Here is a 25,131-nt window from a genome sequence, read left to right on the forward strand (position 1 = left end):
AAGCTGAAAGAGCCGTTGCTGTAGGAGCAAAATGGCTCCGAGCCACATCGCTTGATAGATGGTTCCTAGAACTGCAGGCAAACCATGAAGACCAGACTGTGGTGGAGGTCCAAATAATAGATAGACTGCTCCTAATGTTTTCAAAAGCTTGTGTAAAGTAGCTGTGTGTGTGTGGTTCTGAAATAACGTTCGGTGTCATCGCATCTGTTTTTTTTGCAGAAGGTCAGCCGGCTGGAGGAGCACGAGAAGGACGTGGTCAGTGCGCTGCGCTACTTCAAGACAATCGTGGACAAAATGGTCGTGGAGAAGAAGGTGCTGGAGATGCTCCCGGGCTCGGCCAGCAAGGTGCTGGAAGCCATCCTGCCTCTGGTGCAGATAGAGGCCCGGATACAGCACAGGTACGTTGGATATGAATACAAACGAGGTCTTTTTTTAACCAGTGGCGTCTGCAAACTTTTTATATCCCACAACCAGCCGTTTCAAAACACTCTCGCTTCCAGTTTGCTCCCCTTTTCTTCTTAAATTTCATTGCTCATTTCATTCGTCACTCACAGCGTCATCGGTATGCATGCAGGACATGTTCGAGCACGACGGAGACGACCACAGGCCCGGCAGCTCGTGAGCATCGATGGTGTTGTGACGGGCTTCAAAGCTTCCTGGACTCGATGCCTGAAGACTTTAAAGTCACGCTCGCGCTATCAGACATGTGACCTTCGGATACATTAAGCGATAGCGTGTTTGTTTTACTCTGAGTTTGGTAAACGCTTTCTGCGACACTTGCCTTCGCTGCAGTTTCGGGTGGATTGTCAGGACACGTTGGAACTCCTCTGTCTTTGTGCCTTTTCCCGTCAGTACAGACGACACTGTGGAGGTCAGAGGTGACGGGTTTTCTATCTCGCAGCCCTGTGTTTAGAAGAGATTGATGGATTGTTGCTGCAACATCCAGAAGCCGGCGCCTCTGCGGATTTGACCTCAGTCGAATGGAGTCAACTCCCAGTAGATCACAGTGGAAGTTCAGTAGATAGTTATTTTTGCAAATAAACTACCGTACATCAGGTTACTGTTGTGTGACAAAGAAGAGTTTTACCCTCGCACGTTAATAATGTGAACAATGTCTCTGCATCTGTTAAACATGCGCGGTGTACGACAGCGTTACTGTGATTTAAATCAATATCGGTCAAATAAGTAGGTCAACAGTGGGTGTAACTCCTACCCGCGGTTGTGGCACACAGTGCTAAGTTGATTAAAGGGCTTCCTTGACAAAAGGTTTGTGTGTTGAACACACATCTGCAGTCACACTGACGAGTCACTCACAGCTGTGGACTTTATTTTAATTCCTACTGTAACTTTTCTGGGTCAAATCTCTCCACCCTTCCAGCTGCATCACCGTCCTTTTAAATCCTTCCGCTAACCCCCACAGCGGCCTCCTGCTCGCCGTAGAGCCGAGGCAGCGGGTGGATATTCCAGCGCTGTGAATCAGCGGCGGCGTGTCGGCGCAGGCCCGGGCCACACCTCGGTGCCGGCTCTAAATGTCCCGCTCTGTGCAGGCAGGAACAACTCCCCTTCCACAACTTCCCCGTGTGCTGGTACATTCTTTGGCCGACACGACTCCAAGCGTGTCGCCAGGCATGCGGCGCCTCAACAACTGCCACATAAATATGTAGTTTAATAGCTGGTAGATGGAAGAACATCAAGTGTGGTGTGTCTGCTCCTTTGCCCGGTACATTGTGTATTTGTCAACAGTTTGTTGTTGCATAGCGTCTCTATCTGTTGCATATGTCCTTTCCCCCAATGCTCTACTCTTGCCCTCACACAAGCAAACTCTCCCTCCACCCGACAGCTCGGCGCTGTCTTCCTGCCACAACCGCGTGTACCAGAGCCTCGCCAACCTCATCCGTTGGGCGGACCAGGTGATGCTGGACGGCATCGACTTGGAGGACAAGGAGAACGTGGCGTCCGTCACCAGCGTCATCAAAGCGGTCCTGGATGGAGTGAAGGTAGGCCCGGAGGAGACGCTGCGGCGTGTTCTGCGTTATCGTCGTAGCGGACGCTGAAAATCTCGATCGTCCACCGACAGGAATTGGTGAAGCTGACCATCGAGAAGCAGGAGCAGCCGTCGCCCACCAGCCCGAACAAACCGGCGCCGCCTGCCATCACGGCGGAGAGGTGAGCGCGCGCCGCAGAATACAAACCAGACGCCCGGCGTGGTTCGTTCGCTCAGTCGGCTTCTCTGTGTGCAGCAGCGTGTCGCCGGAGATGCCCTCGATAGATCGGGAGCAGGAGGTCTCCAATAAGACGCCGCCGCCGCCGCCGGCTCCTCCCGCAGAGGCAGCCTCCGACGTACCAGACGAGGACGTGGCGCCTCCCAAGCCCCCGCTTCCTGAAGCCAAGATGGCAGAGCTCAGGTGAGGACGACACACACACACACACACACACACACACACACACACACACTGCAGCACCGTGATGTCATAGTTCGATCCATTAATCAGAGGATGCAGAATGTTTCAACTGCAGTACAATGTTTCTCACTGAAGCTTCCTTCAGTCAAACAGTACTGAGGAAGTCCTGGTGGTGTTTGGCTCTATTTCTCGGCGTGATAAAGTCAAACTATTTTTAAAAATTCTCATTTCAAGGTTTCTCCGTCCGAGGAGAAGCCACGACGAGGGCTCAGCGGTGACGATGCAGCCGCAGAAATGTCGTGACCTTTTGGCCGCTTCTCATAAAAGCAAACGTCCACTCTGGATTCATTCACCGCAGCGGTTTCACTTTAGTAACACTTTATTTTTGGAACGAAAATGATTCGGTGGCATCAGATGTGGAATAGAGAAGGTTTTTAAGATGTGGGCAAAGGGGAGTTCCGGGTTTCAGTTTCACTGATTTTTGACCATTTCGATTTTGAAAATAAAATGAAAATGTGTGTAGCGTGCGTTTTCTTTTCCCCATGCGAGCTTCCTGCAGCTCGAGCTGAATAATCAACATACTAGACTCCTTTCAAACCTTTCATTACTTTCACACTTCAGGCTTTAAATATGGCTCACTTTGGTTTGTCTGTTGCTCTGTCTCGTCCTTTCTGACTCTCTCTGCTGTCTTTTTCAATGTGTTTCACCTTTGGTTTCCCTTTGCATTCTGGGAACAGAGCACAGTTGAGTGCTGACGCCGGCCAAAGGAGACCCTCTCAGAAGGAGAAGTATGTTAGCCCGCAGCTATGACATCACACCCTCGACCCCCATTAAGCTTCTGGATTGGATGAAAGTGTCTTTGACTTGCATGGTTGCATCATCACAACCTTTTTGTTTTATCCCGGGCCTTCCCCTCAAGAATCCATCATCCAATCAGAAGGCCGAGCAGTGCATGAGCGTGTGTGACTGACCTGTGTCGTGTCTTTTTCGCTGACCTCCATGTCATGGTGCATTCACCCCGGTATTAACTCGCTGAGTTTAGGTTTGACAAGCAGGTCGGCATCATGTCCTAGCTGAGAGAGGCTAACATGAAACACCCTCACTTTCATCTCACTATTCCTCAAAGGGATGACGATGTGTGTGTTCATGTATTCATTCATTCATACATGGGTTTGTGTGCATACGTGCCTGAGACAGCGTGTTGTGTTGTGCTTCCCTCGATTGTCTGTTTTGACTTTGCCTCTTGCACAAACGCATCCGGCGCGCCTGTCGTCTTATCCTGCCGTTTTTCTGTTTGCTGGTGCGTCCGCAGCCCTCCACCGGCTCTTCCCCCGAAGAAGCGCCAGTCGGCCCCTTCGCCGACGCGCGTCGCCGTGGTCGCCCCGATGAGCCGCGGCTCCAGCCTGCCGTGCAGCGTCCACAGACAGGTGGAGCTTCCTTTTTATTGTGCAACTTCAGGTTTCACTGAACTGACCAGTAGGACAAACGGAGCGCTGAAGGTCTTCTCTTTTGTCCGTGCAGCAGCAGGACTACGAGCAGGAGTTCCTCCAGAGGCGTTTCTCCGGCGGGAGCCAGTCGTACGGCGGCGACTCCCCGCGCCTGTCTCCCTGCAGCAGCATGGGGAAACTCAGCAAGTCGGACGAGCAGCTCTCGTCCATGGAGCAGGACAGCGGTCAGTGTTCACGTAACACTAGCTGTGAGACGCTAGGTGAGACTACGAAGACAAAGCTGTAGTTGGGCTTCGATAGAAATTCATCACACTCAATCTAATGCAACTTCACACACACGAAGAGCACATTGACCAGACAACACCCAAAGCTGTTGCACACTTTAACCGTAATAGACGTACAGTCAGATCTACCACTGCAGTATACCAGTACTTCCTGCTTGATTGAGTCTTCTGCATATTTTCTACACATGAGTTTTGGTAGAGTTTATCCCTTCATACATGTTTCCTTATGTCTCATTTGTTCATCTCACTTGTTGTTGTGCTACATTCTGGTTGTGTGTTCAGTCTGAACTGTGTGCTTCAAATGCTTTTCTTCTTCTTTTCAGACAACACGGAGACTTACGACCCGGATTACGACTTCCTCCACCAGGACTTGTCGGCGGGGGAGAACCTGCCCCCCATACCGGTGGGGGGCTGCCTGAGCCCGCTGCCCGAGTCCCACAGCGAGTCCTCGTCCCCGGTGCCGGGACAGCATCCCTCGCATCCCCGCTTCAGCGCCCCTCCCCCGCAGCAGCAGCCAGAATACTGGACCCCGCAGCCCCACCAGACCAACCCTTTGCGTTTCCGCGTCAGCGCGCCCCCCGCGCTCCCGCAGAAGAAGCGGCGCAGCACCCAGCCCTTCCCCGACGCCGGGTCGCGGGTGCTGTACGAGCGCTACCCCTCCCAATACGACAATTTGTCAGAGGAGGAGCTGCACCCGACGCCGCCGTTCCCCCTCTTCACGCCCATCTCCCCCATGCCCCAGACCAACGGCGGCGTGTTCGTCACTCAGTACATCGCCGGCGAGCACGCGGACGTCCCCTCCAGCCCGCCGCCGCTGCCGGAAAAGAAAAGCAGACACAGTGAGTGAGGGGGGGATGGGAGTGAAACGATGAAGACGAGGAAGAAGAAAGAGCTTAAATGAGACGAGGGGGGCACTGAGGCAAAGCGAGGGACAAAGAGTCCAGCGGCGGGAAGAATCCAGTCAGGGTGTGAGGTTGATTTCTGGGAGGGTCAGTGGGAAATTAGCTGCACGTTGTTATCAGTTCATCGAGGCACAGCTGATGTCAAGGAAAGGTTTCACTGTGAATAGAGGCAGGAAGCGAACACCAGGATGTGCTACAATGGGGCCGGCCGCAGGGGCAGCGAGGGCATCGTTTGGTCATTTGGTCGTGACACACCTGCTGCATCACTTCCTGTCGGGCTACTGTATCACGTCATAGCATACAGTCGGGCCTTCCAGCGCGTTGAAACCCTTTTATGGCGTGTGACTACATGCGTGTGGGGTTTTTAGGTCAAAGGGACACCGCGGCTTTTACACAGCCTGTGAAAAAAGTTGTAAAATATCTTCTGTGGCTCTGGAGGAGTTTTGTCAATGCTGAGAAAATAATTGGGGATCTCATGTTGGCGACATTTTTAGTGGAAAACCTGCTTCACCCGTAGACGGAGTGCTTTGACGTTTACCTATTTATTTTTTATGTTTTGGGGGTTATATATGTCTCCTGTAAGTCTCCCAACTTTGGAAATGCAATACTAGATCACTGGAGTGCCCCCTTTATGAGAAGTGAGGCTTATTTTAATCCAAAATGAGCTCTGGGAACAAATAGACTATTCTCTATTCTTTTTTTTGTGATCAAATTTTTTTATTGATTTTCTAGATATGCAGATAAAGAAAAAAGATGTACAATATATGTACATAAAACACATAATCATATAAATAAAACAAAAATAATAATAATAAATAAAATTCAAAGAAATAAAGAATAGTGATGAGAGATAGAAAAAATAAAAAGGACAAATACATACCTACACACATACAAATATGTATACACACACCTGTGTGTTCACACCCATCTAAATACTCTCAAAAATATATATACACATACATGTACACACATATCTACACAAACAAATGGACTATTCTTGTCTTTTTGAAAGTCACAGCATGATAAACGGTTTCTCCCTCCGCCTCCAGTCCTCCAGTACATGCAGTTTGTGGAAGACTACTCGGAGCCGCAGCCGTCCGTCTTCTACCAGATGCCCCAGAGCGAGAGCATCTACGAGCAGCGCAACAAGCGCTTCCAGGAGGTCTACGGCTTCAACGACTCCTTCAGCAGCACCGACTCGGTGCACGAGCCGCTGCTGCCTCCGGCTCTGCCCCCGAAACAAAGGCAACTGGTAAGAAACCTCTCCGTGAAGGCGAGCCAGCTGCTTTCATATGGTGCTGCGTTTTTTTTTGTTGTTGTTGCATTCGGGTCGAATGGAATCGTTGGTTTAACTAATTTGGACTCTGTGAGCAAAGCTGCAATTTTAAATTCCTTAAATTGTCGGGTTCAGCGCTTTCCCTCGAATTCAAACCACATCGTCGAGGCGGCGACGCCTCCGCTGATGATATTATTCATGTGTGAGATCGTACCTAGAAGCGCCGTGAGGGCGAGCGTACGCGTCCGTGTGAACAACACAAACACCCCGTTGTGGTTCTGCTGGTCCAAATGTCTTCCTGCCGTCTGCTGGCCGGGTGGCAAAGAGTGGGAGAGCATGCAGAAGGCCTGAAGTGCTTTCCAGTGAGAATCCTCATTATTTGTCAGTCGAGTCTCTCCTATCTTGTTATCTCTCTCACCTCCGTCCTTACTCTCTCTCTCCATCTCCCCTTTCGGTAACCAAAGCCGACTTCTGTGCGCACGCAGAGACGTTTGGTCGTCAGCGGGAGATAAGAGCAGCTTTTATCAGCCACGCATCAGTTCCAGTCCACTTATCTTAATCTGGGTCGCCGTCTGGGTTAATTGAGACAACTTTCTGACGGGGAGAGAGGAAGAGACATCGTTAAATGAATGCTAGCAGGAGAGGGCACCTTGTGATGAGCCATGTGAGAAAATAAACCCTTTTAAAAGGCCCGACAAATTAATCTTCTTCCGAGCGCTGGAGTCCGACATGCTCACGCTATTTTCTACCACAGTTAGAATCATTTTCATTATTTTTTAGAAAGATTAGGACCTAAAGAATCGGAATCTGCAACAAAAATCATCAGTAAAACAAAGTCTGGGCCTGTTGGGAAGGAGTTTCAGTCAAAAAACTGTGTCGTTCGGTTCAAAAATGGAACAATATTACGTATTTTATGCCAAAAGATTGTCTGAATGGGGCATGCTGGGACTTAAAATGGGCGCGGGAGAATTTTTGCGCAGTTTACAAAAGGTTAAAACTCAATATTATGGAAAAATACTTCAGATTTCACTGAAAGTCCTGCATTATTTGTGCAGAGTGAGTTTACCTGTCATGCTAACTTTGACCTTCACACCTCGGTCGTAACCATTCAGGGAAACAAGAACCTAAACTGGAGGACGTTGCGTGAGTCTCCTGCAGCTTTCCAAATCAACATCATTTTTAGAAACCCCCCTCGAACAGCCACGCTGGCAACAACCCATAGAAATGTACCAGGACTTCACTGTGCAGCGACAAAACCAGAAGAAAGTGTTCGTTCAGATGGTCTGTGGGTTGCCAGATTGTCACAAATGAGACATGGCCTGCTCACAAAGAAGCACACTGATGCCTTCCAGACATGTTTGAAGGTGTCGAATTGATCTGTGGCCTGAAGCTGTGTAGGATGAAGACAGTGCATGTGTGCACAGTAAACAGAGGGTTCTGCAGGGCGTACAGCGGCATGTACAGTATCACAGCGACGGAAATAGACCTCGTGGCTGAGTGGCAGTCTACCCAGACCACCTCAGAGAGTCTTTCTTCTCTCTTTGTCCATTGTCCTCTCTCTGCCACCACAACTCTGCATTTAGAGCTTTTATTTTTATCGTTCTTTTGTGTGAGCGCACGGTCCAGCTGCACTCCTCTCTGCTGCTGCTGCTGCAGGCCTAATCTGGCCTCATGTTTTGCACTTGATGAGCTCGTGGCCCAGTGGAATAAGCCGGTTTGCTTCCTCCATAAACCCATGTTCCAGGCTTACGCGCATTGGCGACTTTAGCGGCTTTGCTAAAAAAAAAAAAAATTTAAAAAAAGTAATTTCAGCTGCTGCGTGGATAAGAAAACGGTGAAAAAAAAAAATCAAACGGCTCATATTGGCCCTGTTTAGAGCGTGTTGCAGCCGGCCTGGTTTCTGGAAAGCCTTTAAAGCTGCAGATGCTTAAAGAAATATCTGAATGTCACATGGGGATGTGATAGTGTGTAACCTGCACACACATGACCTTTGAGTAATTACAGCTTCCTAGAAAGAAGTCTAAATTAAACATCGCAGTGCACCAGAATGCAGTGTTTACTTCCACATGCAGTCAGCTGAAGCTCCAGAATCCTCCTCAGCTTTCCTCGCTTCCCTCCTCTGCTGCTCTTTGATGAATCGGCTCTAACTCGGTCTCTCTTACTCGTTTAATCAACTGTCTCCTTTTTCTTTTTCTCTCCTGTTTCCTCCTTTTTCGCCGTCCTTAACACCTATTACTGTCACTCACTTTATTTTCCATCTTTTCTGCCTCCTTTTCTTTCTCTTTGTTTCCTTCTCAGGCCTCCCACTCTTCCTCCCCCTCTTCCTCCTCCTCCTCCTCTCTCTCCTGCCACCTCCAGCCGTCTGTGGCGGCCATGGAGGAGGCGGGCTCTGGGCTGGGCCTCAGCATGTCCGTCTCTAACTCCTACCTGATTGGCCAAGCTTCTCTGATCACGCCCACGGTGAGTCTCCCCCCTCCTCCCTCCATCTCTGCACCCCGGTGTGGGTGCTGTGTGGGTGCTGTGTGGGTGCTGCGTGGTCCTGGACGGGTCCAAGGGCGGCTCCACCCGCGTGTCCATATGCGACACCGTCTGTTTATCTGCCCTTCTGTGATGGGGTCGACCCTCAGGGGTCGTGGTTTGGCTGCAGTGCAGTGGTGCATACTTCTGTCCATCCATCCATGTGTGCATTAGTTTTCACCGTGTGGATTTATTGTTTTGCTGTGTGTGTGTTTTTATTTATTCATATACTTTGCAGTGTTGAGTGTGTGCAGTTATTTGTGTGTTGCGCTGCAGCGTTCCTCCACGTGTCAGGTAATTATTTGACCCTTTCCCTCCCTCCTGTTTGCCTCAGAGATGCAGTCAGTGAGTTGTGTGTCTGGAGCAAACCGTCCAAATATCACAGGGGACTGTGAGGCCGTTGGCCGGGGGGATGATAAACAACCGCGTTGTGTGTCCAACTCGAATGTTTCAAGCATCAACAGGTTCTTGTTAATGAACCAGCTCGTGGTTAATTAGCGCTCTAGTCCAGTTACTCATGGCCAAAGCAGACCTGGCGGGGTCGTACAGTGGGCTGGTCTGTATTTTGAGGGGGATTTGACCCCTGGTGACCTCATGGTGTGCGCGCATGGTGTGGTTCTCCCTCTGGGTATCTCCAGAGGAATGCGGCACCAGATGGACCTTTATGGAAAACACATTCCTGCTGTTTCTGCTCCTCTTCTTTCCTCTCCTCCTCGTCTTTTTAGTCCTTCAGCCGCCAGTCGCCGTCCACACACTTTCTATCCTTCACCGTAACCTCCTCCCACCCTGCACACACACACACACACACACACACACACACACACACACACACACACACACACTTCCACACCTCCCATTCGTCTCGTTCCTGTGGAATGTTTGCATTCCTCAACTCCTTGGGGCATGATTTTTTTTGAGGGGGATGTTTTTTAAGGCGAGGTAAGGCATACCAGAAAAGATGCTCCGCATATGTTGAGTGGAAAAGGAAAGAAAGATTCAGTATTTTGTTTTAATGGCAAAGCCCCCCCCCCCCCTCCACCCTGTGTTTGTTGCTGATGTTAGAGCAGACAGCGGTTTTTTTCCAAGGCCGCCGTTATGAAAAAGAGGCGAGTGAGCTGCCTTGATTTCCGGCCGGACCTGCGTGTCTGTGCATGAATGCGTGCACGCGTCTGTGTGTAAGTGTCAGGCCGTGTGTGTGTGTCTGTGTGTGTGTGATGTTTATCAGTGATATGTGTATTCACCGGTCCGTGCTGGTATGCTGAAAAAGCAACGTGTTAAAACAGGTTACCATCACCTCCCTGCAGAAAGGCATCTCCTCAGCTGGCCACACACACACTCACACACACACACACACACACACACACACACACACAAACTCACACTCAGAGGTGCTATCATATCTTTGGTGTTTCCATCGTTTCAACTTTTCTGTCCTGCCATCCTCCATGTTATCTCACTGGAGAGGTCTGTTGACACTGCTCTGTTTGGGCATTCTCGTGTGTGTGTGTGTGTGTGTGTGTGTTTCATGTTCAGGCACATCGTTCTCAAAGTCCCGGCTTAGTGAAGTGAACACTTCTCCCGCGCTGCTTCCTGTTGTTCAGCTCTCTTTTCCAGCTGCTCTGTCTTCACCTCCCTGATCCTCTTCTTACTGTCTTTTTATTTGATCTGTTTCTTTCTTTCCTGCTTTCCTTCTTTCCACCAATCGCAGAGCTTGGACCAGGTCGCCTTGACCAATGCCACCACTCTGGATGGCGGCGGCGGCGGCGGCGGCGGGGGCGGGCCCAACGGTTCCCCGGCCGGCTCATTGGGCTCTGTGGCCGTCTGTCTCCCTTCTGAGTCTTGTCTCGCTGACTCTCTCCACACCTCAGCGGTGAGCTCACAGAGGATAGATGAGGACACTTTGTGATATCGAACCCCTTCCTTTGGCCGATCGATGCTGCGTGACGGCAGTTTGTGTCCAGTATTGTTGACTCATTCATTTGGTTGTATCTCGTTGCCATTATCACCGCCCACAAAATGTCTGCTGTCTGATTATCGGTCTGAAAAGAGTCCCAGTAGAGCATGTTGCACTGCATGTTCTTTTTGCCAGTAAACGGCATTACCTTTTTACAAGTGATGCTCTCCAGCGCCACCCGGTGGTCACGACCATGCTCGGCTGGAAAGCACGCCGCTCACTGTACCGAACCGCAGCTCGGCTCGCCGCTTTCTCTCCTCCCGAGCCCCACATTCACACGCGTTGGCGAACACTGTGCGCCCCTCTCCGCAAACCCTCACGCCTCGGTTTGTGTCCCTCCTCTCTTCCCGTAGAGCGAGTGCGCAAACGACGAGGGCGGGGAGGGGGAGTACGTCAACTTGTACTCGTCCAACCAGGCCAACGGGGAGCTGCCGCTCTCCCTCAGAGTAAGTAGCTGACCGCCAAGGGGTGAAAGGTCAATTCCATTTGCACGTCCCATCACTTCCGGAGTATGAATCAGTTTGAGCCGCGGCGAGGGATTTGAAGTGGAGGAGGGCGTCGCTCGTGTGCTCGCGGCTCGTATTGATTCATCCCTCGAACTGATGGCACTGACATGGAATGTGAACGCAGGCAAAATCGGCCTGAGCATGACTTCAGGTTCACGGGTTTGCCTGCGAGGGACTTGTGTGTGTGTGTCTGTGGAGAAAGTCGTCCATCTTGTGTGTTGTTGTGACCGCCCGGCTGGTTGATCGCCGTCTCTCTGGCTGCACTTTACTGTAACCGGCATTTAACCTCGCTCAGAGCGAACGCCCGGCGCGTCGCCGCTCCTGAAGGGATTCTCGACGGTTCACTGGGTTTCAATTTTCCAATAACATTTTCCCATAACTGCTCGTGTGCCACCTGTGCATGTTTTACAGCGTGTGTGTGTGTGTGGTTGTGTTCTCTTGGGCCAGCGTGTGCGTTCAGGGTGCATTCAAGGTGTGTTTGGGTGGTGAGCAAATGAAGCCAGAGCAAACAGTGTGTAGGTGTGTGTGTAGGTGTGTGTGTGGTTGTACATGTGTTGTTTTACACGCTGGTGTCTCTCTGGTGTCTCGTCTGTTCTGGTTTTTCCTCGTTCACACCCAAGAAAAGCTGCATTTTACCCATCGGCATCATGTATTTAGCTTGTAAACATAGTGGTGTAGTTGTGTGTCCTCCCTCCCTCCCACCAGAGTGTTGCATGCGCTGGTGGGTCACACCATCAGCAGCGTCCGTCACTGCATGGACCCGTTCACCCGTGTTGTTCCATGAAGCGTACAGATCACATGTTGATTATTGCTCTTTCCCCTTCGTGATTAGGAAACGATCGCAGATGACGACGTGCTTCAAGACCCCGCCCCTCAAGCGCCATCCAGCAGCAGCAAAGAGGCTCTGGACAAGGAGAGGTGAGGGTCACGCCTCCATAGCACACGCTACACGTGTGCTCAGTGTTCTGTTTCTGAAGTTAATGTACAAGGAATCAATATACTAGAAATGATGCCGTCAGAGGTCTGGCTAACTGCAACGTCTAAGGTCATCCTTTTTCTACAAATACCGTCAATCTTTTTTAATTTATTACAATAAATTAGTGCAAAACCTAAAGGGGCCGTGGTGAAAGCAACACATTTTAATGTCTCCTTGGTTGTGTTTCTCCAGGGATGTGTTGTGATGTGTGAAGTCTTTTACTGAGCAGATATGTGTCCTGCAGCCGACCAAAGGAAACGAGTTCCCAGGACTTGTTCCAGCTTCTCGTTCGCTGTGGGACTTAAAATGATCTGACTCAGTTTGAAGCAGCTACAACTAATGATTATTGCATTGATTAAGCTGCTGCTTATGATGTCAATTAATTGATTAATCATCTTTCCCAAAAATGTACATTTATATTAAAAAAAACTACAGAACCCATGATGATGAATCCAGAAACATCCAAAGATAAAAACATGAAATCCTCACATTTGAGAAGCTGAAACCGACTTCATCATCATTCACAGTGACTAGTGTGTCAGATAGTGTTGCTGTGCTGAGGACTTTGTGTTTATTTGTTTGTTTGTAGGAGGCAGAAGTCAACGGAGTCGGCTGGGAGCGACGAGGAAGACGTGGACGAGCTCTCCCTCATAGACCACAAGGAGATTATGAGCAGGATAACACTAAAACAAGAAGTAAGGCTCCACCACTGCTGATGCTGGTTTTAGAAACCTGCTGTGACAGAAGTGTGCAGCAGCAGCATACAAAGCACATTTCATCCTGTTAGTCCAGCAGGCTAAAGGTCACTCTGAGTCACTCGGATGTGAAATCAGATCCTGAAGCACACCAATGATAGCCGTTGCTGCCCCCTGCTGTTACGCATATGAAACTGCAGCGCTGAAATTGACAACGCGTCCTCCTCCTCCTCCTCCTCCTTTGTCCTGCGTGGTGCAGTCTGATGGACAGATGTGTGAAAACGCTCCACTGCAAGGTTAGGGGCAATGTGGCAGCAATGATTCACAGAAAAGAAGACGCTGAGGGGTCACATATGGGAGGAGGGGAGATTGATAGCCCCGTAGTGACAGTTAGAGCGGCTACAGGAGACATATTGCAGCGGCTGGGCTTTCATCACACACAAGTCTGAGTTTTTCTCCGTCATCAGAGGAGCTGGTGCAGGACGGGGGGAGGTGGGGCTGATCACAGGGGGAGCAAGGCAAGGAAAACAGGCAGAAGAAGGAAAAGGTGCAGGCTGCATTTTGGGCTGGAGTGCATCATTCCTCATCAGCTCTAACCACTCGTTTCCTCTCCTGCTCTGACTCTCATCCATCTCTCTCCATCTTTCTGTCTGTCGCTCATTTCCTACACTTCTTTGTGCCTCGCTTGCTTTCTTTTATATTCCCAGACTGACGATGGCCCGGACGTCCGTGCGGGATCAGGAGATATTCTATTAGTCCACGCTACAGAAACGGACCGCAAAGGTACAGTAAGGACCAGTCAAACAACTCATACTCACATTGTGTGTTACTGTGCAACTCAGTGTGTTACTGTCCAGCTCAGTGTGTTGCTGTCCAGCTCAGTGTGTTACTGTCCAGCTCAGTGTGTGTATGTACAGCTCGGTGTGTTACTGTCCAGCTCAGTGTGTTACTGTCCAGCTCAGTGTGTGTATGTCCAGCTCAGTGTGTGTATGTCCAGCTCGGTGTGTTACTGTCCAGCTCGGTGTGTTACTGTCCAGCTCGGTGTGTTACTGTCCAGCTCGGTGTGTGTAGGTACAGCTCGGTGTGTTACTGGGCTCTGGGTCACTGGGACAACCTCTGCTACCTCGACAGACCTGCAAGCATCTACATTCAGACACATATGTATATTTGTAAAGTGTGGGTCTGTAGTTTGACAGATGTGTTGCTACTTGTCTCATCTGAGCAGCATTGTAAACAGCCTCAGTGTGTCTTTAGTTATTGCCAATGTGTCTGTGTGTGTCTGCGTGTGTGTCGGGTACGCAGCCCTCACATTTGATGTTTCCACCTCTACACATCTCATATAATTGGAGCTCCGCCTGCACTTGAATTGAAATATCTTGTTTTTTCCCCCTCCTGTTTTTTTCTTGACAGATCTTGTTTTGTACTGTGAAGCCTTTCTGACGACTTATAGGACGTTTATAACCCCCGAGGACCTCATTAAGAAGCTACACTACAGATATCCTTTGCAAATCACTCAACATGTCACTCTGAGCGTAATTGCTGTTTAGTTGGATGAAGGCTGTTTTTCTTGCGTCGTGATTTAAAAAGCCTTATTTACAGAAAAAAGATTTGTTTGCTCATATTCAGCTCCAAACATTCATAGATGGAGACGTCGAGCGCCGCCGCCGTCCTCCTCTGACGGATACGACTGCTGACTTTATTGGGCTTGTTTGTTGTTTAATTTGTGCATCTTGCTTCATGTCATCAAAGCGGAGCAGAGGTATCATGAACTCTACTGCCGTGATCTAAAACGTACACGCGCAATGCCGTGTCACTGTTTTTAGCTAGCGGCTGGCTGACAGAGCGGCTAGCGGCTAGCTGACAGAGCGGCTAGCGGCTAGCTGACAGAGCGGCTAGCGGCTAGCTGACAGAGCGGCTAGCGGCTAGCTGACGGAACGGCTAGCTGACAGAGCGGCTAGCGGCTAGCTGACAGAATGGCTAGCTGACAGAACGGCTAGCGGCTAGCTGACGGAGCGGCTAGCGGCGAGCTGACGGAGCGGCTAGCGGCTAGCTGACGGAGCGGCTAGCGGCTAGCTGACGGAGCGGCTAGCGGCTAGCTGACGGAGCGGCTAGCGGCTAGCTGACGGAGAGGCTAGCGGCTAGCTGACGGAGCGGCTAGCGGCTAGCTGACGGAGCGGCTAGCTGACAGAACGGCTAGCGGCTAGCTGACGGAGCGGCTAGCTGACGGAGCGGCTAGCTGACAGAGCGGCTAGCGGCTAGTTGACAGAGCGGCTAGCTGATAAAGCCGCTGGAGGCTTTTATTCCTCCATAGCACTAACGAGGATGACCATGTGATGATTTTTTTCATATAATAATGCTTGAATGATGACTACATTGCTGAAACGATGCCCAGATTTCTCTAAATTGGCGTCTAATTGTATACCCTAATATTAAAATGTGTTTTAAAATACAAAAGTAAAGCAATTAATTTGTGAACTGATTAGTGGAACCACAAGATGTTATTGTAGGTCACCTCGTCTCATGGCTGGATGAAGCAAGAGCATTAAGCTGAATGTTAAAGGTTCCTGTAGTTTGTATTCCACTCACAGTATTGTGTGTTTGTCCTTGACCACTGAGCACATACACTCGGTTCTGCCACAGTCCCGACACCTTCAAGAAGCGAGTCAGCAAGAACACGTTCTTCGTGCTGGTCCGTGTTGTTGATGAGCTGTGGTGAGTTCATCTGAGGCCTTTCCAGTGTTTATGAATATAATATGAGAGGAAACTCGGTCTCTCTGTCGATTCATCGTCATTAATATATGAAAGTGTGGAAGTTTAGAGACACAGATTTTGCTTTAAATAGGATTGTGTTTGAAAAAATCAAAATGCCAGAAGGAAGCTTTTTTTTTTTTTTTTTTTTAATAGTCAGAGACCTAAAAAAAAAACATTCCTGCTTTACAAAATCTGTTTATAATTCAGATTTATTGTGACAACACTTGATATTATTACACTTTTTCCCCCACTCATTGATAAACCTGTAAGAAGCTCTTGTTGTGAACCCGTGTGCTCAGAGATTAGATGATTTGCCGCTGGGATATAACAATAAAAGTAATTCTTCAGTCATATTCCCCAACTAACAATAGATTGCAGCCATATAAAATGTTCATAGGAATCGAATCATCCCAAGAATATTACTTTTATTGTTCTGCCGACAGCTATAACCATGAAATATATCTGCAGCTCTCCTGTAACGGATGCGTTATGGTTATAAACTAAACTCCTGATCATCAATAAGTTGAATTATTTTCTTCTCTCCTTCTCCCCCACGTTCACCCAAACCCAAAATATGACGCTTCCCTCCAACGGCTCCTCCGCCCTCCAGCCTGGTGGAGCTGACGGAGGACATCTTGAAGCAGCTGATGGACCTGGTGTTCACGCTGGTGTGCAACGGCGAGCTCAGCCTCGCCCGCGTGCTGCGCAAGAACATCCTGGACAAGGTGGAGCAGAGGAAGCTGCTGCGCTACACCAACTCTCTCAAGCCGCTCGCTGCCCGAGGGGTCTCAGCAAGGTACATTGTGAGGGGAGGAGGGGTCAAGGGTCAAGGGTCAAGGGTCGGCTTCTTCTGAGGCTGGTATCCCATGTGTGTGGAGAGCAGGTGTGACCTGTTGTCTTGAGCTCATAGCTCAGCACCCTGGAGGGAAACAGCGTGACAGTGACTCCTCAAGCGTCTGATCATGTTGCATTCATAAATCCTAAATTCATTGAAATGTCTCTTGTGCACTTCATTCCCCTAACGATGGCTTTCCATCAGTCATATGAGCAAGAATACAAAACTTACAATATTACAAGCGCTTTTACCAAATACATTTTTTCCTGTCGGTCTTGATGTCGTCGACGTGACGCTGTCAGACAGGTTTTATTAAACTTGTTGTTGGGCCACAACACATCCTCTAACCTCCATTTATTCATTTTCATGGATGCTCTTTACTGATGTGTTTTAAAGATAATTAGATCAGTTAGTTTTCATAACCAAACCTTTAGACGGCACTAGAAGGAGCCGCTGTAAAAGACTGTAGTTTGAAGACGTTATCTGACCGTCGTGCGTCCCGACAGGCCTGGAACGCTCCACGACTTCCGCAGTCACGAGATCGCGGATCAGCTGACTCTCCTGGACGCCGAGCTCTTCTATAAGATTGAGGTACAGCACTGTGTTTGTGTCCGTCCTCCCAGCGTGTTTTAAGCGTCCACAGAGTCGACTTTAACCGTCTCTCCTCCTCCTCCAGATCCCAGAGGTGCTGCTCTGGGCCAAGGAGCAGAATGAGGAGAAGAGTCCGAACCTGACGCAGTTCACAGAGCACTTTAACAACATGAGCTATTGGTAAGACCAACAAACGCGTCGCGCCAGCGCTCCTCGATATCTCTCCTTGGTTTTCCTTCTACCGTCTCGTTGACCGCACGCCGTGTGCTTCTCTTCACCCTGCAGGGTCCGCTCTTTGATAATCCAGCAGGAGAAAGCTCAAGACAGAGAGAAGCTGCTTCTCAAGTTCATTAAGATAATGAAGGTAAGTCACCTTGGACTTCAACGTCCTCTTGTGTTCATTTTCTTTTTGTTTAATGCTTTAACGTTTTTTCAATCTCTTATTGCAGCACTTAAGAAAGTTGAATAATTTCAACTCCTACCTGGCAATACTGTCGGCTCTGGACTCCGCCCCCATTAGGAGATTGGAGTGGCAGAAGCAGACGTCAGAGGTAAAGGGATTATGAGGCGACCATGCAGATCAGCATGTAAAACAGGAGAGATGTCCAAAGAGCGTCTGAGTCTACACTTCTACTCTCACACTTCTCACATCCCGCCTTATTCTCTTCTCAGGGATTGGAGGAATATTGCACGTTGATTGACAGCTCCTCCTCCTTCCGAGCGTACAGAGCTGCCCTGTCTGAGGTTGAGCCTCCCTGCATCCCGTACCTGTGAGTCAACGAGCGCTTGAACTCGTACTGATGTTTTTATTTAGCAGAGAGCCACAACTTGACACGCCTGCTCGTTCTTCCAGCGGTCTCATTCTGCAGGACTTGACCTTCGTCCACCTGGGGAACCCGGACTTCATTGACGGGAAGGTCAATTTCTCCAAGCGCTGGCAGCAGTTCAACATTCTGGACAGCATGCGGCGCTTCCAGCAAGTGTAAGTCCACCGGGACGAGTTCCCATGATGGAGAACAGGAGCACGTCCTCTTGACGTGTCATGAGAAAGATTTGTTCACATCAATCAGAGTAATAAATGTCCTTATTGCATTGCCACTGGCAGGAAACACCATGGAGGCCTACTGTTGTTTTTCATTAAGCTTTAACATCATAAAGCATCGCTGCTGTTTGTGTTCTCACTAATGAATCACTGCATTCATCAAACCTCCACCTCTTCTCACCGCAGGCACTACGAGCTGAAGCGCAACGAAGACATCGTGTGTTTCTTCAACGACTTCAGCGACCACCTGGCAGAGGAGGCCCTGTGGGAGCTGTCGCTAAAGATCAAACCCAGGAACATCACCAAGCGCAAGACGGAGCGTGAGGAGAAGACCTAGGGCCCCGTGGGCCCCGAGACTGACCTCCAACTGTGCTTCATGACACTAACTCCACTTTACTACGGACTGAGAGAAAGACGAATGGAAGCTGTCCGCCGGAGCCAACGGGAGACTCTTTGCGGGGGAAGCAGAACAAACTACGGACAACAGAAGCGTGACTGAGGTTGACAAAGAGCTCTGCCGCTCTGGGAGATTATATTTGGGATTACTGCGGCTCCGGCGCTCAGACGGGTAGAGATTCGGTGACTTTGGTGAAACGAGAGGAAGCCCGGCCTCGAGGATGGTGAAGAAACACACAGAGCGGACAGGGAGACACTACGGAAACAACCAAAGTCCACTCCCTGGGCTCTCTGTTTTAGAGTGGAACTGTTGTGTGTGTGTGTGTGTGTGTGTGAGTGTGTGTGTGTGTGTGTGTGAGAGAGAGAGTGAGCTGAATGGTCCATTACTTTCCAAGTTGCTCCTTCCTCTTTCCTTTTATGTATGTGCCATTTGTTGGTCTTCTTCTGCGACCCTCTCGGGCGGGCGAAAGGCGATTTGGACTCGAGAGGACGGCCGTTAAGAGACTGGAACCGACGAGTTGGTTTTGAGACATTTTGTGTAAGAATCATGTATGGTTATGAAATGTATTATATACAGTGCTCCTTTTATTCTTAAAAAGGATGTTTATGCTTATGAGAAGAGCATACCTTCTCCCAAGTGCCATACGCGTGTGTGTGCACTAAAAAAAAGCAAAGCAAAAACACAAAAAGATAAATTACTAAAGATGCTGTGATCTATGTATGTCATACTGAATAATTGTGTGCCGTGTTCAAGTGTAGAGAACCGCCAGGCAATCGCAATCACGTCCCAGTCATGTCGGTGTGTGAAAGAGTGTTTGTGTGACTGAAGTCCTCCGTGACTTGTGTGTTTGTCATTTCAAAATGTGCTGTAGTAAATCATCTTTGATTCCCTGTCGGGATAATGGTCAAAACCAACACATCACACTGTGCGCTCAAACTCCAATAAAACAAACCGCTCTGTTTCTATACACTCTGTGTTAGTCGGACACTTCATTTTCATTGTCAAAGCTCAATTAAGACTTACACTTTTCCATTTATTGGTGAACAGAATTGTCAGTGGAAAATGAACTTAAAAAAAGACTGCATGTATTAAAAGGAAGCACTAATGATGTGTGACACTGCTACAACACAACCAGCTGGCCTAATTTCAGATCGAAATAAGTTAAAACGAACTAGGCAGCAAGATAAAAGTGTCATTTAAATATAATATTGTTTAAGGAAACAAAAAGCAAGTATAAATAAGGTCAAAGTGCAAAAGCATGACTGAACTTAAACGTTTACATAAACGCTTCCTACCGTCAACTCGTTACACCTCAGTAACCGGTCATCTGACCACAGTCGACGCTATCGTGGAAGACTTTTACATGTGACAAGCATACTCTACTATATCTGTTATGCACCAGTAATTACAGTGAAATTATGAAGAGGTTGCAGCACTAAATGTTTGCACAGTGGGATTGTGGATACTTAATGGAAGAAAAAAAAAAAACGCTGCACAAGGTGAGACTGGCATCCCAGTTACTGACCCGTCCCACACACAATAGCCGCAGCAATCTCAACTCGAAGCTTATGTTCAGTCTGGACACGTCTGTCCACGTCTGCATCCACACAGTCTTAATGAGGCCGGCAACTGGGCTCCAGCAGGATCCTCTTTCCTGAAGGGTTGACGGCTCCGTTCTGCAGGTCTCCCGCCTCAGAAATGGCCCGCTTGAAGCCTCGAGCGTGACCATATATGGACGCGCGCTGCCACTTGCAGATGTCCCCGTTCAGTATGTCTTGGATGTGCTGTACGATGAGGTTGATGGCCACTGGTGAGAGAAAGGATTTGTCAAGCAATCAGGCTGGAGAAATTGGCAAAAAAAAGCATCTTAGTGAGGAAAAAAAACACTTACCCATATTGTCAACTCCCCTTGGAATGATGACGTCTACATACTTCTTTGTCTGAGAGAGAGAACCAGGTCGCTTAAGATTTGTCGCACGAGTAAGAAGACGAGAAAACAGCCGCACAACTAGTTATAAACATTATACTTACAGGCAAACAAAACTCTTCAAACGCAGGCTTGACAAATGTGGTATACTGCGTGAGAATCTGCTCCAGGTCTCTCCCTCTGGTCATGTCCCGCAGAACTAGGAGAATAAAGTTTAATGGTTTATATACACTGTGGTAACATCTGGAAAACTGTGTGCGAGGGAGACTTCAATACCTCTGCGAGACAGTCTGACGTCTGAATCCGTGTCCACAAAGAGCTTCATGTGAAACATATCACGCACTTTCTGGGGGTAGAAGACCAGGATCCCCTCAAAGAGGACCACGTCTGCTGGGTAAACTGTGATCCTGTCTGCCAACCTGGAAATATGCCCATACTCGTTATACAGAGGCAATGTTGATGACAATTGTTAGTTTTATTAAAAATGAAGAGATTTCTCGTTAAGTCTGAATCAATGAGAAATACTTCTTTCCTACCTGGAATGAGTGACAAAGTCATATGTTGGAACTTCAACCACCTTCCCCTGCTCGATGTCCTTCAGGGTTCTGTACATTAATTCGGAGTCAAACGCCTCTGCAAGACATGAAACAGAATTATAATGCAGTGCATGCAGCACGTAAACAATGTGCTGTGTAAGAAAGACAACACAATGTACTCATACACATGCTTAAGAATACCTTCTTGAAGTTAATTGAAGACACATAGCTAACCGCCAGCAAATTCTCCAGGAAGCCCCAGTATTACAAGTTATTTTCAGCATATGCAACTTAATAGAAACTAGTGCAGAGCTGAATGCAATTTCATAATATGATCGGTGTTTGTTAGATATTACATAAGGGAAATCCTGATTTTGTTAGAAGTCGAACGACCCATCAGTGCACCTCTTTTGAATAAAGGTGTGTGAAGACACGTGACCCACCTGGGTGATCGAAGTTATACTGGCCCTTCAGCGCCTTGGCTTTCTGCTCTGGAGTCAGGACTCTGTAGAAACTGTCCTGGCTTATAATCGCCACCTTCCTCTGCCGGTGGTCCACCTTGTTTTGGCCCAGGAGCTCCATGATCTTGGCGCAAACTGTTGACTGTGACACAAAACTTCGCATTCAGAACGACTAACACAAATCAAATTCACTTAAAGCACAGTTTCTGCAAGTTATCATAAGGAATGGAGGGGAACGAAAAAGTAGCATTTATATCGGTGACCTTCTCCGTGCAGCGTTTGAATCAGCTGACTCTGAGTCAGCTCCTGAAGGACTTGACACATGACAGCGGGCTAGTTAGCTGCATGAAGCGTTCTGGTACTAAAATGTCATACATCCATGTTGCCGAAGACAGTAAATACTGGAAGAGTAGAAACTACAGGTCCGTTTTTCTATCTTATAGAGAGGACATGCTAGCTAAACAAGGGGGGCGTGTCAGTTTAATGACAGTTCGATAAATGCTACCGTTGGCGCTGCTAGCAAACTAAGCTAAGCTACTTGAGGTGCTAATTTCCGTAGTCGGGAGATCTTCTGGCTAAAATAACGGACGGACCTTTCCGCTGGCGGTTCCCCCGCTGACCCCTATGAGGAAAGGGTGATGTCGAGGCCGGTCCGCCTCGTCGAGGGCTCCGAGTACGTCCATCGCAGCCCAACAGTTCGGAAAAGACTGCGGATATCCAGATAGCGTGTCTGAGCGCTAGCTATGCTACCTATAGCAATAACAACGCGATGTTCTCGCGATAACTAACGCTCTCGCGAGAAGTGTCTACAGTTTGGAGCGGAACTGCGTTTGAAGATTTCTTGTATCACACAATGTCTTGCTCGAATCATTCAATGACAACAAACCCATAGAAAAAAAATTATGTTTATTATATCATTAAATATAAACACATCTCACAATATACAGATACAGTGTAAATACAACGTTATTGTTTTTCTGGGTCGTTGTCTGATTTCTCTGTGTTTTCTCCACGTTGAGATTCGTCTTCCAGCACGATCTCCAGAGCAGCGCCTCCTGCAATCCTCTTCACAGTCTCTCCTTTGGCAGCAAGGATTTCCTCAATGTTTCTGACGTGTCAATAAACACAGTGCGAATCATTCAGAAAGGTATTGTACGCACAGTTATTGGTAAATCAAGATATCATAATTTCACTGGTGCATTTTAAACTGGTTATGCATGAACGTGTTGTTTATCCATTTAACCAGTATTTTGTGATTTCCATTCGTCTCACTTTATGTTCTACTCAAATTCTCACCAGTCTCAACCCAAATAATCTCTTAAAAGAAATGTTGCTGCTTAACAATAGCCAAATACGTTAGCCAATAATAAGTAACATATATTTGAGGTAATTTATGAACAACCACTATGAGACGATTTGTTGAGCAATTACACATGTATTGTAGTGTCCCACCAAATGTTAATACATTTAAGGAATGCTTATCAAAAAACATCTCGGCAACCACATAGCTTTAATGGTGTTGTGTTGAATGCTGTTATGAATTAATTATATATGTCTGGTTTATGATCAGAAGTACCATCACCACCAACCTTTTCCCCTCCAGGTCAGAGAACCAGTTGAGGTTATCAGCGATGATGTGGTGGTTCTTACATCCGGGACATGTCACTATCACAACACCTTTGTGATAGGCCTGCTTGGAGATCTTCTCCGTGGACCTGGTGGCGCAAACCTGCACACGTGAAACGTTTGAGACTCACAAACACGTGACAACCAAAACATCTGGAGTTTCAAGGCAACACAAGTGAGATCGGATGAGATAACTGGTACCTTGCATGTGTAAACCAGTTGATACTGCTTCGGCTGGATCTTTCCAATTGCGTCACTTCTGCTCCTCAGTGACGTCGACAATCCTCTGTAACTTTTCAGGAGAGCTGCACGTCCGTCAGCGGGCAGCACGGCATGCAAACCCCGCCGGTGTCGTGAGGAGGGGAACCCCGACCCGGACAGCAGCCCGGTCGGTGCTGACCGACCCAGGAAACACCGAATCAACCGGCTGAAGGTCGGCATCGCCCTGGAGGAACCCGGCGCACGTACGACACCAAAACATTTACGTAAAAGCAACATGACGGCGCTTATGAGGACACCAACGTGCCCTTTTAGATTTCATCAACACATACTTCGGCGTGGACTGATGACGTCAAACATTTTGTCATTTTCAAAATAAACTTCATGAACAAATTCTTCTTCCGACAAAATAAAAGCCTGTCATGCCACGTGTGTATGGGAAATTACAAACAAGTTTGTTTGCATGTGGGAATGAGTTATGTGAGTTTCTATTGAGATTCTGAACTCTGTTTGACAGGATAATATTATTATGTATTATCTACCTTCTTAAGAACTATTAAGCATCTTACACATTTTGGGTTATATGTATTTGGGTATTTCCATTTTATGATATGTCATAGCAAAATGTATTTAACCCGCTGTTGATTTGAGCAGATATATTGTACTTGTTGTTACATAACAATTATCTGAAAGTTGTTTGTTACTTTTTTTAAATACATAAATATGAACAACTAAACAGAAAGCACGTGTGGCCAGAATAACGGTCACCATGGAGAATATGAATGGAAAATAAACGTCAGAGTATCCGGACCAGAATCTGCATTTTCCAGGCCGAATCATTTGACGTGGCAGAATATATTTAAAGTCAACCTAAGAAACAAGGCTAAGAAACAGAACAGCTATAATCCTGCATCAATGTCAGCTAAAACAATACTCAAATTATCCTCACATGACGATAGTTACAATAAGTCTTACGTATGCTCTTTGGCTTTTTTTCTACCTGTCCTTAATCAGTATGGAGGCAGATTTGTAAAATAATAATGGCCTTGTTTGCTTGCATGCTGCAAGTTAATATTAAAAATGACATTTTATTTCAGTTTTAAATAAGTGAATATCCCAGTGTGGGGATGTCAAGCCATTTCTTTGATACAACCACCAGAGGGTGTCATAAATAATTTGATAACACTTTTCAGATTCAGATTTAGTCTTCCTCTCTCCAAGATATGTCTGGGGAGGCATTGTGCAGTATTGAGTTATGCACAAACAGTTATCATCGCTTCATTGTCTTCCAATGCTTTGGAGCAAAAGGGAGAAGTAGGCCAAGTTATGCAAAACAAAAAAGAAAAACTGTCTGAGGCCAACGCTGCTGCAGGAGTGCGCAGTGGAATTGAGTGTCAATCAGAATAAATAACACATTCAGTGAGCTGCTGGTGACTGAAGGGTGTTTTGCTTAATCTTGCTCTGAAAGGTGGGCTGAGCTGGTTTGGGTGGAACTGCAGTCAGTCTGAAGCTCGGAGGCTGCCTCTGAGGGGAGTCCATGTGCAGTTTGGTCCGTTGTATTCCTCTGTTACTGATTGATTGAAGCACACATGTATAATTTAAGATAAGAAAACCACCTTGAATGACCTAATATTAAATGCCATGACTATCTTAAAACACATAATCTCCATGCTTGTTTAATATCGCATTTCATGCTCTATCTGGTATTCTGCAGAACCAATTGTTGCTGGAAGCATTCATTCCTTACTTAAAAGACCTTATTTTAAACTAAAATGTATTCAATAAT

General features: G+C 47.8%; 3 protein-coding genes and 1 long non-coding RNA gene across 15 annotated transcripts in view; 2 read left to right on the plus strand and 2 right to left on the minus strand.

The window, feature by feature from the left end:
- Positions 1-19,543, plus strand: part of rapgef1b (Rap guanine nucleotide exchange factor (GEF) 1b) — a 39,513-nt gene extending 19,970 nt beyond the window's left edge. For 2 of the 12 annotated variants that reach the window (XM_068573419.1, XM_068573425.1), the window contains exons 3-27: positions 220-398; positions 1,841-1,997; positions 2,078-2,166; positions 2,241-2,405; positions 3,140-3,190; positions 3,715-3,829; positions 3,924-4,110; positions 4,458-4,973; positions 6,086-6,288; positions 8,611-8,772; positions 10,538-10,699; positions 11,137-11,229; positions 12,122-12,207; positions 12,855-12,960; positions 13,668-13,743; positions 14,371-14,455; positions 15,580-15,672; positions 16,322-16,507; positions 17,053-17,137; positions 17,223-17,317; positions 17,423-17,501; positions 17,587-17,688; positions 17,810-17,907; positions 17,991-18,119; positions 18,366-19,543. In XM_068573419.1, coding sequence (XP_068429520.1) covers positions 220-398; positions 1,841-1,997; positions 2,078-2,166; positions 2,241-2,405; positions 3,140-3,190; positions 3,715-3,829; positions 3,924-4,110; positions 4,458-4,973; positions 6,086-6,288; positions 8,611-8,772; positions 10,538-10,699; positions 11,137-11,229; positions 12,122-12,207; positions 12,855-12,960; positions 13,668-13,743; positions 14,371-14,455; positions 15,580-15,672; positions 16,322-16,507; positions 17,053-17,137; positions 17,223-17,317; positions 17,423-17,501; positions 17,587-17,688; positions 17,810-17,907; positions 17,991-18,119; positions 18,366-18,516 — 3,450 coding nt within the window. In that variant the 3' untranslated portion in view covers positions 18,517-19,543. The remainder of the gene's footprint in view (positions 1-219; positions 399-1,840; positions 1,998-2,077; positions 2,167-2,240; positions 2,406-3,139; positions 3,191-3,714; positions 3,830-3,923; positions 4,111-4,457; positions 4,974-6,085; positions 6,289-8,610; positions 8,773-10,537; positions 10,700-11,136; positions 11,230-12,121; positions 12,208-12,854; positions 12,961-13,667; positions 13,744-14,370; positions 14,456-15,579; positions 15,673-16,321; positions 16,508-17,052; positions 17,138-17,222; positions 17,318-17,422; positions 17,502-17,586; positions 17,689-17,809; positions 17,908-17,990; positions 18,120-18,365) is intronic. The other 10 variants (XM_068573421.1, XM_068573420.1, XM_068573426.1 and 7 more) reach the window with 10 other exon arrangements.
- On the minus strand, positions 19,515-22,263 carry uck1 (uridine-cytidine kinase 1). The gene is made up of 7 exons (XM_068573432.1): positions 22,094-22,263; positions 21,483-21,642; positions 21,040-21,136; positions 20,780-20,922; positions 20,608-20,702; positions 20,468-20,516; positions 19,515-20,383 (listed from the first exon to the last, which is right to left on the minus strand). The coding sequence occupies exons 1-7, from the start codon at positions 22,181-22,183 to the stop codon at positions 20,190-20,192; spliced, it is 828 nt and encodes a 275-aa protein (XP_068429533.1). The 5' UTR covers positions 22,184-22,263; the 3' UTR covers positions 19,515-20,189.
- Positions 22,264-22,422: 159 nt separating this feature from the next.
- On the minus strand, positions 22,423-23,677 carry dnlz (DNL-type zinc finger). Its single transcript, XM_068573433.1, has 3 exons — positions 23,328-23,677; positions 23,090-23,229; positions 22,423-22,608 (listed from the first exon to the last, which is right to left on the minus strand). The coding sequence occupies exons 1-3, from the start codon at positions 23,622-23,624 to the stop codon at positions 22,467-22,469; spliced, it is 579 nt and encodes a 192-aa protein (XP_068429534.1). The 5' UTR covers positions 23,625-23,677; the 3' UTR covers positions 22,423-22,466.
- On the plus strand, positions 22,471-24,230 carry LOC137783476 (uncharacterized). The gene is made up of 3 exons (XR_011077342.1): positions 22,471-22,647; positions 23,104-23,301; positions 23,427-24,230. It is a non-coding gene; the product is annotated as an uncharacterized lncRNA (long non-coding RNA).
- Positions 24,231-25,131: the final 901 nt, after the last annotated feature.

Source organism: Clinocottus analis, unplaced genomic scaffold (genome assembly GCF_023055335.1).
Source record: "Clinocottus analis isolate CAN_PGR_092001 unplaced genomic scaffold, fCliAna1.0.p SCAF_13, whole genome shotgun sequence".
Classification (NCBI taxonomy): Eukaryota; Metazoa; Chordata; class Actinopteri; order Perciformes; family Cottidae; genus Clinocottus; species Clinocottus analis.

Coding starts and splice junctions, on each gene's coding strand:
- dnlz (XM_068573433.1), bottom strand. CDS start 23,624: ATGTTGCTTTTACGTAAATGTTTTGGTGTCGTACGTGCGCCGGGTTCC. Junction 23,230..23,327: donor AACTGGTTTACACATGCAAG/GTACCAGTTATC, acceptor TCACGTGTGCAG/GTTTGCGCCACCAGGTCCAC. Junction 22,609..23,089: donor TCTGACCTGGAGGGGAAAAG/GTTGGTGGTGAT, acceptor TTGACACGTCAG/AAACATTGAGGAAATCCTTG.
- uck1 (XM_068573432.1), bottom strand. CDS start 22,183: ATGGACGTACTCGGAGCCCTCGACGAGGCGGACCGGCCTCGACATCAC. Junction 21,643..22,093: donor GGGGAACCGCCAGCGGAAAG/GTCCGTCCGTTA, acceptor TTTGTGTCACAG/TCAACAGTTTGCGCCAAGAT. Junction 20,384..20,467: donor AAGGGGAGTTGACAATATGG/GTAAGTGTTTTT, acceptor TTCTCTCACCAG/TGGCCATCAACCTCATCGTA.